General features: G+C 38.9%; 1 protein-coding gene across 5 annotated transcripts in view; it reads right to left on the reverse strand.

Moving 5' to 3' along the window:
* Nucleotides 1-1,820: 1,820 nt before the first annotated feature.
* The window catches only part of rbks (ribokinase), a 44,447-nt gene continuing 31,333 nt past the window's right edge, over nt 1,821-14,934 (reverse strand). For all 5 annotated transcript variants that reach the window (XM_031580229.2, XM_031580232.1, XM_031580230.2 and 2 more), the window contains 4 exons: nt 13,701-13,865; nt 11,057-11,148; nt 10,590-10,778; nt 1,821-2,120 (listed from right to left, as the gene is read on the reverse strand). In XM_031580229.2, coding sequence (XP_031436089.2) covers nt 1,947-2,120; nt 10,590-10,778; nt 11,057-11,148; nt 13,701-13,865 — 620 coding nt within the window. In that variant the 3' untranslated portion in view covers nt 1,821-1,946. The remainder of the gene's footprint in view (nt 2,121-10,589; nt 10,779-11,056; nt 11,149-13,700; nt 13,866-14,934) is intronic.

The following is a 14,934-nucleotide window of genomic DNA, read 5'->3' on the forward strand; positions in this document are numbered from 1 at the left end:
GTCTGTTATCAGACCCTAAAGAAGGAAATTAGAGTATTTTCTTATTGCAGTGCTAAGTGTTGTCAAGTCTACCTTCATTGCACTGCAGAAAAAAATTGTTTTAAAGTTTGGCACAGTAAGGACTACCACAAATAAGTCACCCTTGACTGCCATGTTAGTTTATTGAAGTAACCATATGTTAAATGTGGCATATAAAATAATTGTTGTTCTAATTTGTTGTTCAATGTTGTTCATGTTGTTCAAATGTTCTATAGTGACATGTTTTATATCTATTTAGGCAAATAAATTGTTGTTACAACAAGATACATGAAAATATGTTTTTTTGGGGGTAAAATTGTGTTTTTTCGGAAAAATATGTTTTTTCGGAGATTATAGGATGCGTGAAAGGAGATGAAGATTTTGTCAAATTGACTCCAAATTTGGCAGGAAGATTCCTTACAGTATATACTAAAACTTTGCTTTTGCACAATTGCAGTCATTAAAACATGATGGCAACCACAGCAGATTACACCTACATTTTGTGTTTTATTTCAGAAATATCGCTGCATAAATTAGCATAAATTATTTTTTAATAATTTTAATTGAGTGATAATATTTTTTCCATCTATTCTACATTGATTCTACATTCATCACCCTTTAAAATGAATCATAATATATGGTGTTATAGGCAATATTTGCAGAGATATCCAAGATTTACAAAAAGTCACTAAAAATGGTCAATTTTGGGGCAGTCACCAAAGAGTTAAATAGCTGGCTCAGACACCTCACAAATCCCCTCAGACGTATTTTTCAGTTACAATAACAGGGTTTTTACATTCACTATTTTGTGTCTATTTCTCGGTAACTTTTAAAAAATCTAAGCAAAAAAAAGTAAAACAAACAACTTTTATGTACAAATACGACCATCTTTTTTTGTATTGCTTTGTAACACCCACAACCGTCGGAGAACCATAAATGTTCACGAGTCGGTCGAAGCTGTCCGTCCAATAACGCAGTCTTAGAAGTATATTTCGGCCTTTAGGGTGAGTTGGTCCCTGTCCAGGTGTAGACTCCTTGCCCTTGCCTTCTCCTGTCGACAGGATCCGAGATGATCTTGTTGTTTGCCGGTTTGTGGACAGGGGCCTATGCCAAAGACGGTTTACCCTACTCTAGAGACTGCCATTCTGATCACTGTTACATTTCTTTATGACTGTATATCCTATTCTGGATATGTATTAAATTCCTGCTTCCCAAGTCTTTCTGGTAGAACATATCATGATTTCTCACTGAATATCCCAAATTATATCTCTTTTTGCCCTATTATTTGATATAGCCCTATTTTGGCAGCCATTTTGAATTTCTTCAATAGGTCCCTTCCTGTTTTCAGTTTGTTTGGGCACCCGTAGCAGTATGTAAAGTACAGTATAGTATTCTAAATATATAGGATACCATTTTTAATTTCTTTAATAATTGACTTCCTGTTTAAGATTCTTGAGCAGCCTCTGTGGAATGAGTTATGGTCACTACAGGGACATGTCTACTAAATTCCGCACAGATCAGCAAAGGTGGTTGTATGTTGGTTTTTGCTGGCACTGTGGTTTTATACTTGAAGACCAATAGTAATTGCCAAAAGTCTCTTGGGTTCATGAAACACTGGAGACCAGCGTAATGGGTCCTTAACATGACTTGGCTGTGCTTGTTTTTTCTCAGTGCAGACCACCATTTGTCTTGAAAATGTGGTTTTCTGTCCATCTTAAACCACAATCGCCTTGCTGGTCAATGGGCTTTCTCAATATAATTCAGCATAGAACCCACATTGCAGCATCTGATTAAAAAATCTCTGAGAATTACACATTTCCATTTTATTGTTTCTTATTTTGGTGCACAAACACTCTTCCATGGAATTCTGAGTTTAGGATTCAACTGCCTCCAGTTCTTTAGTACGCAGTGACAGCAGTAGTTCATATCTATAAGAGTTCTTCAGGCAGGTCCCTCTGGTAAGGATAAGACGTCTGTGTCCCCTCTTTTTGTACAGACAGGCCTGCAACCACATTGGCCCGTCTGGCTAGTTCTTCCAAAGACAGTGAGGGATAATAAGCTAAGTAGAAAGCCAGTGCACCAATGAAGCTGTCTCCAGCACCCTACGGAAGAGAGAAACAGAGATAGGTGTTATTCCTAAAACACAGGAAATCTGTTCACTGATTTACACATTTGAGATCTTTCTTAAAAGATCCATGTGAAAACACTGAACAAATCTCATCCAAGATTAATTTGTATAGTTATACATGGCTACTTAAATGGTATACAGCCAGAAAAAAGGCTAGTTTAGAAAGACCCAAGAAATATTCAGATTGAATTTGTGTGTCTGAGTAAACAAAATACTGAGGTTTTTTGAGACAAAAATGTGCGAAATGATTCCATTGAACTGTCAATGCTGATTAAAAATGTTTGAATTGAGGTATTTGTGACAGTAAGCTAGAGTGGCAACAGCAGGTCCCAGCCTTTAAAGGACCCATATGTAATGAATTTACTGTACTAAATCATAAAATGAACATGTTATGTCATTAAGGAAACATTCTATTCTGATTCTGTCCACTGCCCATTTCTCTCAATTACTCAACCTGCGTATGCATCCTGACTTCATCAGTCGGCGGTGATTTTGAGCATAACATTCCATTTTCAGTATTCATGGCTTTCAATGTATTAAAATATCTGCTATGTTGAGGACCTACACAGGTGTAGGCTATTATTTGATTTGTCTACCCGTTTGAACGAGTACCAGTAGACCGCGGGGCCTCGGGAGAGGCAGACAACCGCATTGGTTTATCAATGAAAGCTCAGCTCGTTCTGAGGAGAGCGGATAGATTTGTGTTGCATCTCGAATATAATAATATTAATATTATAATTGATAAACCGGTAAGGTTGTAAACTGTCGTTCCGCTGCGAGGGCCAGCCCGACGTGCACGAATACAAATGTACAAATGCAAATAAAATTTCCACTCAAAATGCTGACAAAAGTTTGATTAACGATTTCCAACGCAGCCTCCGTTGGTATTCTAAGCTGGAATGATAATATATAGTGTAGGCACGAAGAAAATAAAAGGAAATTGCAAAACACCTGGGAATAAATACATTGATTAGAAAATATATATATTTAGTTATTTCTATTAAATTCAACTTGTTTTCTATCAAATATACATAAAATATATACAAAGTGTACCTAGATACAGTGTTGGTGAAGTTACTTTGTACTTTGATTTGACTTCACTTAACTTGACTTAGGCCCATGCCAGACTTTGGACATAGTTCAAAACATATTTGTATTTTACTTGAATTGCCCATGACAGATTTTATTTCTAAACAAATATTAAGTTTATACTGACCTTTCTCAAGGTTATATGTCAGTAAAATATCAGAAAACAGATTTAGGTGGGCCTTATGGGTACACCCTATTCAGTCTTTGTTCAAGTGTATAACAAGCACCAGCAGGGGGTGGTATAATGCCATCTAAGTAGACCAGTAGGTCTCAAATGATTCAAATGAGATTTGCAATAGCTTCCAAAAGTGAACAGTAAGTAGAGGTGCACCCATCAAAGGCTGAATACTTGGTACTTGGTACTTGAAATCGTGAATTAGCCTTTTAAACATGGTCATTTGGGATTAGTTAACAGAATGTGCCACTGCAACACAGGAGAGATGGTGGCTTAAAATGGGCCTGTAGATACTCCATTCAAATCAGCCATTTCCAGCAGTAATAGTCATTTACAACATTACAAAAAATGTGTGATGTTCTGATAAAGTTTAGGTTACTGGAATATGGAAAAGTGTGATTGCTTTAAAAAAAAAAAATCAGTGATTCCAACACTTTGAATGGTAGTGTATATCATGTTTATAATGTGTAATATATATGTATGTATGAGTGTGTATGCCTGTTACCATATACAGTTAGCAACAGATCACTTCATGAAGAAATACTCACAGAACACAACAGTTATTCATCCCCCTGGTGGTATACATTAATATACAGTATACAGTTACGCTTTATCTCAAAAGAACCTGCCCAGACTCATGTTAAAGTGTGCAAAAGAACCTAGTCCTAGTCAGTTCCACATTTATTTTATGTAGGAACGCTAACTTTCATGAATGTAGTTTCAGATATAAATATTGAACATAGAAACAACAAGATTTTAATGAGCTTGAGTGCTGTTGAAAGAGTTTATCGAGTCTTGATCTGGCCTTCAGTATCAGTTCAGGTCTGCCTTGTCATTTGTTGTGGATATTTTTGTTTGGGTTTGTCTTCTTGCAAAAGAGTCCAGCATTCTGTGTGTACAGTTTAGTTTCTTCCCTAGTATTGATAATTGCAGTGGAATGTTGTGTGAAAGGGGGACTTGCCTGTAGGGGATGACTGGATTAGGTTAGGAGGTGGGGGTGTTAGATCTTTGACGGGAAAGCACACAGGAATGTGATGATGTGCTCAAATTCAACCACAGATGGTTCCGCCACTGGAGGGTGAGTCACTGCTCTGGTGCGTTCTCGCTCTCCTCCTAAGTATCTTAATTGTACATTCTCCCCCCAATCTCACTCCTCAGACCTCACTATTAGTAATGGTTGACAGAGCCTCACTTAATAGAGGAAAACTGAACGAAAGTTACTAAAATATGGCCAGCACATTTTGAGCATGTGTGTTTACAACACTGGTTCCATTACTGCTGTTGGATTGGCCAGACTTTGTCTGGAAATTTTGGGTGGTCAAAATGGTGCTCATGGAAAGTTCCCAGCTGATGAGGCAACGGGTGCACCCTGAGTCTTTGACTAACCCCAATATGCCTTTGGTTGGGTCCACCACTTAAGTGGACTCGGATCAAACAAAGCCTGTGTTGAGTTGGTGTTCTCTCCTTTTTCCTGTGTCAAATATGATGACACTGCACCCTTTGACTGTCATGTAACAGAATGTTCCTGAAGTATGATGTTTATTATTTAGTTTGAAAATGCAGCCTCTGCCAGCCCTGATGCTTTGTAGATTAGATTCAACAACCCATCAATTAAATGATGAAATGAAATAAAAAAAATCAACAGCCACTGTCCAATAAAGATCATGTACTATTTACAAAGCTGCCTGCAGTATTCTGTTACACATGTGATGGCAGAAATCTCTCCTCTCTTTCTAATGTTAAGTTTCCTTAGAGTTCCATAGTCTTGCTTGGATTGTGCAATAAGGCCCTACACTTCCTTCCTCTTTCCAAATCATGACGGTGGTCCACTCCTTCTCCTGGTCCACACACACACACACACACACACCACTCCTTTATTGGATGGCATCTGATGTGCTGTCTATTCACAATGTTATTGTCTTATCAAGGCCGTTGAGGTAGTCCCCGATTTAAGATATCATTAATTAAGTTATGTAACTCACCCACAGCATTGTGTGTCTACACAATGTCTACATGAGGACATTTGCTAAATCTACGACAAACTTGGCAAATATTGCTTCCTTTTGTAACACATCAGTGGTAGCATGGTACCCTTTTCATTCCACAACCTGAACTGAAGCTGCTGAGGACCAGGAGAAGCAGTGGAGCAGTCTGTGTGTGTGGGTGTGTGTGTGTGTGAGGACCAGGAGAAGCAGTGTGTGTGTGTGTGTGTGAGGACCAGGAGAAGCAGTGAAGGGACACATATGGTTGAGCCATGGTGCATATGTGCGGTGGTACCAGCGGATGTTGTCTGCATAGAATTGTGTGATTAATAACATTTAGAGCAAAATCAGCGCAAAGGCGTCACTTCTGGCTTAACCATTAACTCAATTCCTTGAACTGTTTGGCTACACATCAAACTTTTCTGAATAAAGGAAAAGCAAGGGAAAGAGCGGAGTAAAGTGTGACTCAAACTGTTTAACCAATCGCATTCTCACCACTGAGTTGACATGTCAGGATATGCTACCTGTGATGGTAGCTTCACAGAGAGACTCTGTTCGTGTCTCAGCACCAACATGAACAACATGTTTTTTTCTGTGCTGGAGGGGGGGGATGGGCTTACTGGAAAAGGAATTAAAGCACCAAGTCTAACAATCCAGTATTTATGGGGTCATCAAAGTGTGAGGGAGTACACAGACAAGAGTAGGACCAACCACAGCCTCACTGCTGCAGACGACAGCTCTGCTGTGATGTGAGTCACGACACATGGGAGCGGAGCCGCAGGGAGGTTTGGTGTTCACACGCAGGGAGTGTGTGTGTGGGGGGGGCAGGGGGGGGCACACGTCTCAAAGCCAAGGGAGAGTGAGATCAAGCACAAAGGCAAATACTTCATTTAGCACCCAGCGCTCATCAAGCTAGCATTAGTGGTATAGAAAACAGAAACTCAGTACTGTCTCTAAATTACACTCAATGTGGTTCTGTGAAAGACCATTTGCTACTGTGAGAATTTGACCCTTTTTTCCTGCCATCTGTTTGGAAAAGCTATGCTTGAAGTAGCCAAGCTCATATTTAAAAAAAATTCTTTCAAGAGTTAATGGGGGTTCAATGGGAACCTTGTCAAAGTATTGTATAAAGATAATGATGTATTCAATGAATTACATCATGGTTTTCCAAACGTTATTCTTATCAGACTTCAGAAAATGATCATTACATTATCTTGTCTTGTCTTTATTTTACATATTACCAATAGAAATTGTATTGAATAAGTATTTTCATGGCATTTACTTTATCATATATCTAACACTGCATTTTTAATTCACTGTAATGTAATGCTGAAAGTGTTTTTATTATACGGCTCCTCAGAATGTTGCAAAAAGTTCCATTGAATTGAATGGACCATCCCAACATTCAGAGGTCTGATTTTTATAGTATATTACCACTGCAAAAAATGTATTGGCAACGGGTTTCTAATTCACATCTTTCATATCATTCCGCAAGTAGTCTGTCACAGCCTCTACAACACGCTCCTCTGTTCCTGCTCCAGTCCCTGCAGCTACTCCAGTCCGGGTTCCTGCTCCGGCACCATATGCTACCGCAGTCCGTTCATCCTCCCCGGTGTTTAATATTTCCCTCCATGTTTAGTTCTCACCTGTAGCCTATTTGTTAATTGAGTTTCTATTTAAGCCCTGGACTTTTCCTTTGTCTTTGTGTGATATTGTTTGTGACTAGCAAGAAGAGTCCTGTGCTCTTTGCCTTGTTTGCCCATCGTGGCCTTTTGTTTATCTTTTGTTTTATTAAGTAAAACACGCCTTGAGCGTTTGTATACAATACCTTGTTTCCAGTCTCCGTTCTTGACATAGTCACTTTTCTTTTAATCGTTTTGGTAAGTAACTGTATAATAAGCAGGATAATGTATGGTTTGCCAGTCAGTATTGGAAAATAAATCCCTTTAAGACGAAACAAGACCCCTCAGCTGCATGTTGGGGTCTAGTTCGTCCCGTTGGGATTTATTTTACGATACTGACCGGCAGACTATACTGCCCTTACTTAATATTCTATTAAGTCTCCTATAATGACTTTTTGTAAAATTGATCAATTTCATTCAAGTTAGATAAATTGACCTGTTAGAAAGTTGATATGTAGACATTCTTTCTTCAGGCATATTCTTTGACATATTTGAGTAGTGGAGTAGTACATGGTCAAATCCTGCCTAAACGGGATACTTTTTAAGGCCGATTCTAATGTCTGATTTAAAAACAAACCAAAAAAAAACAAGATGACCAATATTTTCTGATTACTGACAACCAGGAACCTGAAATGTCAATTCTCCAATATTAAGATTAGAAATTAATTTACTTTTCTCTGTGGCTCCAAGGTTAATTTTTGATCTCTTTGATGTCTACACATACCAACAGTGGCGGCTGGAAGGAACATGTGGGACAGTGCCAAATGTCCTCAATGCAAAATGGCATGTTCAATTATATGAACAGAATAAAAACATATCGCAATAACAACGCTTCAATTTTTATGCATTGCAATTTGACACAAATTGAACAAAATCCAACAGCATTTATGATGCTTGACAGCAATAACAATGCTTGAATTTTTCTTCACTGCAATTCATTAGGGTTGTATATTTGGATTGGAAACAAAATTCCAGCATTCAAAATGTAATACAAAAAAAAACGTTCTATATAGTCCTTTCAGCCAACACCTTTCAAATACAGTTCCAAAATATTCAGTAGTGAAAATACAATGATTCAGCCGGTTATATTAAACCCATTATTTTTTCAACCTCACAAATTCAGGCTGCCAAAATTCAGGTCTTAAAAAGGTCTGTAGATCCGGGTATCACAGGAAGATAGACCTACACTTTCAATCGTAGGGGCAAGATCACTAATGGTACTGATATATGCCAGTGAAGCGCTCCCTTTGCTTTGAGTGGGTGTGTCGTGTGTAAATAGCGTAACAGACTAGCGAGCTAGTTAGCAAGCTAGCCAGCAGCTAGGATATAGAATTTTGCTTTTTTTGGCACGTATCAGTACTGTAAGGGTTACGCATTCATGGCAAAAGGGGACCATTTCAGTCTGCATGAAGGGGCATATCGTTGGTCAAACATTTGCAGAATAAAAAAAGGTCTTCTTTATATATGTTAATAAGTTAGTCGTTTCAAACATAATGCTAGTCTTCACTACTCCCTAGCTCCAGATTTAACATTAGTTAAAATTGTAGTTCTGACCTTTTCTTAGGTTTAATGAGGTTTATACTAGTGCTGTCAGTTTAACGCGTTATTAACAGCGTTAACGCAAACTCATTTTAACGCCGTTAATTTTTTTATCGCGAGATTAACGCAATTTGTTTTTTTATAATTTTTTATTTTTTTATTTTTTAGATTAACGTTCTTTTTGGGTTTTGCAAACTGTGTAGTGGGCTAACGTTACTGTTTGAGTGAATGGTGAGCGCGATACGGCGAAATGGATGATAAAAAGCTTCTGAATGGAAAGTTTACTTTTAAAAGTTGTGTTGTGCAAAAGAAGCGAGCTTCACTGTTGTCTGAAAATGTCAAGAGGCAGCTGGCTGAAAGCAAAGAAGTAGTAGGCTTACCTTTTATTGGTAAAATAACTGTTACGGTTCATTGTTTCTGAAATAAGAGGCGTGACTGCTATGTTCCCAGCAAACTTGAAAAAAAGAAAATATTAAGCCATGGTTTAACTGCACTATAGGCTGAGTCCTTGTTTACCTGAAATGTGCACTTTATAATTTTATTTTGTATCGCCCTGTTTGGCAATGTTGGTTTTCAATAAAATAAAACATTTGCTTAAAGCAAGCAAATCCACTTTTCCATGTTGATAAGGGCATTAAAATAAAAATAAAATGATGGAAAAAATAAGGGACATTTACAAATTTGCGATTAATCGCGATTCATTTTGAGTTAACTATGACATAAATGCGATTAATCGCGATTAAATATTTTAATCGTTTGACAGCACTAGTTTATACATATAGCAAGTTTTGACAGTTGTCTGTCAAGCAATCACCAACATATTGGCAACAGATTTCAGACTGCTTGGTACAGACCTGTGTGTGCTTCTACAGAGGAACAGAGAGGTCTCTAGCTTCAGAGTACAATTGTTAGAGAAGTAAGCTAGGACAAAGCAAAGCTATAATAGTCAAAAGATTCCTTTAGCCCTCTCTTAGTTATAAGAGAGAGGATAACTCTTCCAGTGTTATTCCGTTTAGTTAAACTTGGATGTCTGTGAGAACCATTTAGACTCAACACGAACATCTTGCAGTTTAAGATGAAGCTAATATAAAAGTGTTGTTTTAGTGGGGCATTGAAAATCCTTTAAGATGAAGCTAATATAAAAGTGTTGTTTTAGTGGGGCATTGAAAATCCTTTAAGATGAAGCTAATCTAAGAGTGTTGTTTTAGTGGGGGGTTGAAAGTTTTAAGTCCTTGTAAATCACAGAACAATTTAGGGGTAGGGTTATCACTGCCCCACAGCACCCAAGACTTCCCCATTGGGAATATGTAATTTCAATGATCCCTAATAAACAACCTCATACACATGCTGAACACCACAAAACTGTTGCCTGAGGACATATTACATCTTACATCAGATAGCAGGCATGGCAAGTAAAACCAATGTGTATGAGTAGAAGTTGATTATGTTTGTCCAGAAACTTCAACCACACTACACAACTGATAAATCAGAGAGATGTTTGTCCATACCTAAACAAATTAAAACCTTTTTGAGAAACACTATATCCGACAGATAGGTAGCATTAGCTGTGCTAGTGTTTAGATCTGTACACTGAGTAAACATTAGTCCCTGATGCATAAATGTGCTGGAAACAAGTTCCCATTGTTTTAAGCTTGCTTATTCACAGCTGCAGTTTGAGTTCAGGACTATGAAATATATTGTATCAGGATGGAATGGATCACATAGCGTTTGGCTAGCTGATTTTCATTTGTCGAGAAATTAACCCACACATTTTCACTATGTGATGACGTAGTCTATATTATGTGAATTTACTTTTATTAAATTTGTTAAACCTTTAACATGTTTAGCCCCTGTGTGACCCAATACGAGCTTGATCCATACAAGCAGTGACACAAAAGTGAAACAAAACCAATTTCAGAGCAGAAATATTGGACAGAGGTACCCTATGAAGCAGTCGTCAGACGTTCATTCCCTACCGTTGTATCCACAGATGTGACTTTGGTTGTTGGAATATGCTTTGGGCATGAGTCTTGTGCCGATAGCACCACACAGCCCTGGGATCCTAGGGTGACAATGACAGAGCCACACCCACGTCCCAATAGCTTCAGGGATACCTTCCCAGCATCCTCCACAGTGGCGACCGTTTCACCCAGAAGAATTTCTGCCTGCAGGTATACAGTATCAGAGAAATGGAAATGTACCCGATGGAACCCAAAAACTGATTTAATGTGAGGATGCAGACATTGACAGGGTCTACAGTGATAGATTTCAAACTCAAAAGTCATTTTGTGCATTTCTAGTAGAATAGGTGATCATATCGGTTTGTTAGAACTGAAAAGTACATTGGGTAATCTTAAAGTTAACCACAGTACTTATTACAATAATATGCAGTAGTTTATTGGCAGTGTCTGTGTTTGGTTTGCAAGGGTCGCTTGTGTCTCACCTCAGACTCGTTGCAACAGAAGATGTCCGACAATTTATAGAACTCAGGGGACAGGTCAGGGACAGCCGGTGCTGGATTAAAGATGGTTTTAACTGTAGGAGGGGGACAGTAATTAAAGATGGTTCTAACTGTAGGAGGGGGACGGTCATTTCAGCATTGCCATCAAAATCCTTCCAAGAAACCACCACTGCTTTTGAAGGCAAAAACGGCTGGCGGCGGGCGGACTTAAATTGGCATTATGACTGACATATTTGACATTGTGCGTGCAAACTGAGACATTAACACAGCGCCATAGCCTTTTCTAGGCGTGGAGTCCCTCATCAATGCCCGAGTTATCTGGCGAAAAAATCACTTTCCCTTTATAGCATGAGTGGCACATTATGCCTACATAATTCTGCATTAACAAGGAAGCAGTAAACCTGTGTTATGGGTTAATGCAATTAATCTATCTTATCTACGTTAACACATTTCCTGGCAGGCTTTAAAATAAAAAAATGTAATGTTTGTTTTAAAAGGTTAAGCCCCTTGAAAGATTTGAGCATCTGGAAATAGTGCCCAACACACATCAAATAAACCACACAATAACACCAATGTGTGGACACAAGGTCCCACGCACCAATGTGACATACTTAAGTCTTAAGATATTGAACAGCTTAAAGCTGACCTGAGACCCCCCATGGAAATGTGTGGACACAAGGTCTTAAGATATGGAACAGCTTAAAGCTGGCCTGAGACCCCCCATGGAAATGGGGATGTCACTCTGGATGACACTCTTTTTGCAGGCAAGACACATTGCAGCTGACAAAACCACAACAATGGGATATTCCTTCTTTTCATTCATTATCATTAACTTACCATCTCCACCAGTTTCACCTCACTGCCATAGCCACTTCTGCCTTTATCTCATTTATCTTTGATTGTATCTTTTTAATTCCTTAGATGATTACCAATACCAGGATGACCTCTGTCTATTTTAACCATCCTGTGCTGTTTGGGTCTGTGGGACCCATGTTCAACATTTACTAAAAGAAAAATGGATCAAGAAATTATTTTTTCCACCTGAGACTACCAGGCCTTGGCTCATTTTTTTGTAAATAACATGTTAAAAAACAAGTGTTGATTGAGTGCATACCGTATACCCCCACGCCCTACAAATGTAGGTAACCTTACATACATGTAACATACAAGGTGTTTGGTTCTGCTGATCCTGGGGGTAATAAAAGTGTGTAAAAAAGGTAAACATGACAAAAACAGATAACCAGGTGAAAAACAAATGCTTTCTTCTCCCTCATACTTGCTGAATGTAGTCTCACGCAGGCCCTATATGTCACTCTTGTTATTAAATATGATCTGGAAGCGGTTACCATGAATATTGTCTGTATTGCTTGTAACTGAGAGAAAGTCGGTCTGTTCAGTGTTTCACATGAATTCTTATGGTTGCATTGTTCTAAAAACCCAATAATGTTGGGGATCCAGTAAACCTACGAACACTTTATGGATAACAAACATATGAACGCCACAGATGGGTTTAAGCAGCTCAACTCAAAGTTCTGCGAACATCTGGTTTGGGCGAGTTGTACATTGTGCTAGTGTTGGAAGTAGCTCCTGTCTGGCTGAGCACCCAACACCCACATCAACTGGGGCAGTCAAGGTTATTTCACAACAGAGCAAAATCAAAGTGAGAAAGCACACACACACACACAGGCATGGAACTGTCCCTGTCTAGAGAAGGTGTACAGGACATTAACTGCATATTGTAGGCTTGACAACATAGAGATCCTGTGCAATTACCTACCTACCTATTTACTAAAAGATGGAGTTGTAGTTTGAGTGGGATGGTGTATGGACGTGTGTGTTGTGGGGGAAGGGGGGAAATAAAGGTCATTTTATGCTGAACTTTTACTTTGACTTGCAAGAGAGAGGGAGGAAAAAAGAAAAATCACAGAGAAGTGTGGAGGCGGCATTTGCGCAATTCCATCTTTGAGCTCATGGTAAGTGTTATCCACTCATGTCACTGCTGGAAGCCCAACCCTGAACACATTCCAAGTGATTTTCTAATACGCTGGAATAAAAGGGATCGTGGTTAGCCGTTCTCTCTCTTACTTCCCTTCCCCACACTCACTATCACACAGCTCAATAGCACCAGCGCTGTGTGTTTCTGGGAGCATGTGTGTAGAGCAGTGCACATTAGTGTGAAAGCGATGTCAAAACGAGTGTAGGTGGCCATCTGTGTTGCCCATCTGCAAACAAGCCCTGGTGCGTCACCAGTGGGCTGTTGGGCTGTGCCAGAGGGCTCCTACCAGCCAAACACAACATGCAAATGTCTGCACCACATGGGGGTGCCTAAGAATAGACCAGGCGCTAATAACACCTTGTGCTTCCTATCATTTCAATCAAAGACTATTGTGCTGTGACTCCATCTATGCCGCACACTCCAAGAGACTCCTTGCGAATGTGGATCAGATTTTGTTTATTCAATTATGTATAATTCCTCTAACTACTAAGCTACTTAAGTGGAGTACTACTGCTGATTCCAAGACTGTTAAAACAGTGCAACTCATTAGGGCCTTAAGTGGTGGATCTAATTCAATGCAATGCGTGCACCAAGACTGTCACAGGCTGCGTCATGGTTAGGTAGACTCACCGTGATGCTCCCGCGCTGCACGGAGGGCCTTTAGTGATGTGTCTGGGCTGATCTCCAGCTGGCAGATCAACACCTTGGCGTGACTCAGGGCTCCCTGCATCTTGAGTAGTTCGGCGTCTCCCAGCAGCATGTTGGCACCAGCCACAATCACAATGGCATTCTCACCTGCAGACATGACACACCAGACACAGACAAAGCATGATCTATATCTCTCAAACAGTAAATGTGCTGTTTAGGATTGAAAAGTTATCATAATAACCAATGTTGGCGCTGACTATGAAACCGTATGTGGAACTGCTGAGTCAATGATAAGTGAGAGTTGTACTTATCACTGTATTGTAGCTTATGGCAAGAAGTCACTGTTGTCTACATGATTAGTCAATTCTGAGAAAACGTTTTCATCAGTGATTTCATCACACTTTCATCATACAGTGCTAACAACCAAGAACCATTTTCTCTTAAAAAAAACTTTACTGAGATGAAGAAGTACTGCAGAACATCCAGACTGCAGACATCGCATCAGAGATCATTTTAGTGATGCTGTGGATATTTCGATAATGAAACACAAATACAATTTCTCTCTTTTTATTTATCACACAGCAACCTAGCAACCATCTCAAATCAAATGTTCTACCTTTTTGTTATGAATTTGTAAATTTGTAAAACTTTCAATAAATGCCTGGGAGTTTATTTGCTTGAAATACTTATCTCATCTGGTCCCAGCAATAAAAAGAGACTGGCGTTTATTTCTTGAGACCCAGATGGTATGGCAAATCATAGCTGTATTAGACCAGTAACAAAATTCTCTTGTGCTTTAGCGGTGTGACCTATTTTTTAGTTGTGTATTACAGACTAATATACCTTATACATGCCAGAAGGCTTGTTTTCGTAAAACATCTTATAAAGTAGATTTTACTGTACATTACATGTTATTCTAGTTTTGATGTGTGACCATACTTATAAGTTTTCTTTGTACATCTTAAACATTTGTAAATTGCTTTGTAAATAATACAGCTACAGTAATTGCAATTGCATTGTAAATATTAAATATTAATGAAAGTATTGCCAAATGATCATATAGTTGTAGGTAATATTCACTATGTTACAAATGATTCTCTTGGAACTTGCAACTACATTACCCATCTCCCTATACAGACACTAAACAGAACTACATTACCCATCTCTCTATACAGACACTAAACAGAACTACATTACCCATCTCCCTATACAGACA

Source organism: Clupea harengus, chromosome 14 (assembly GCF_900700415.2).
Source record: "Clupea harengus chromosome 14, Ch_v2.0.2, whole genome shotgun sequence".
Taxonomy (NCBI): Eukaryota; Metazoa; Chordata; class Actinopteri; order Clupeiformes; family Clupeidae; genus Clupea; species Clupea harengus.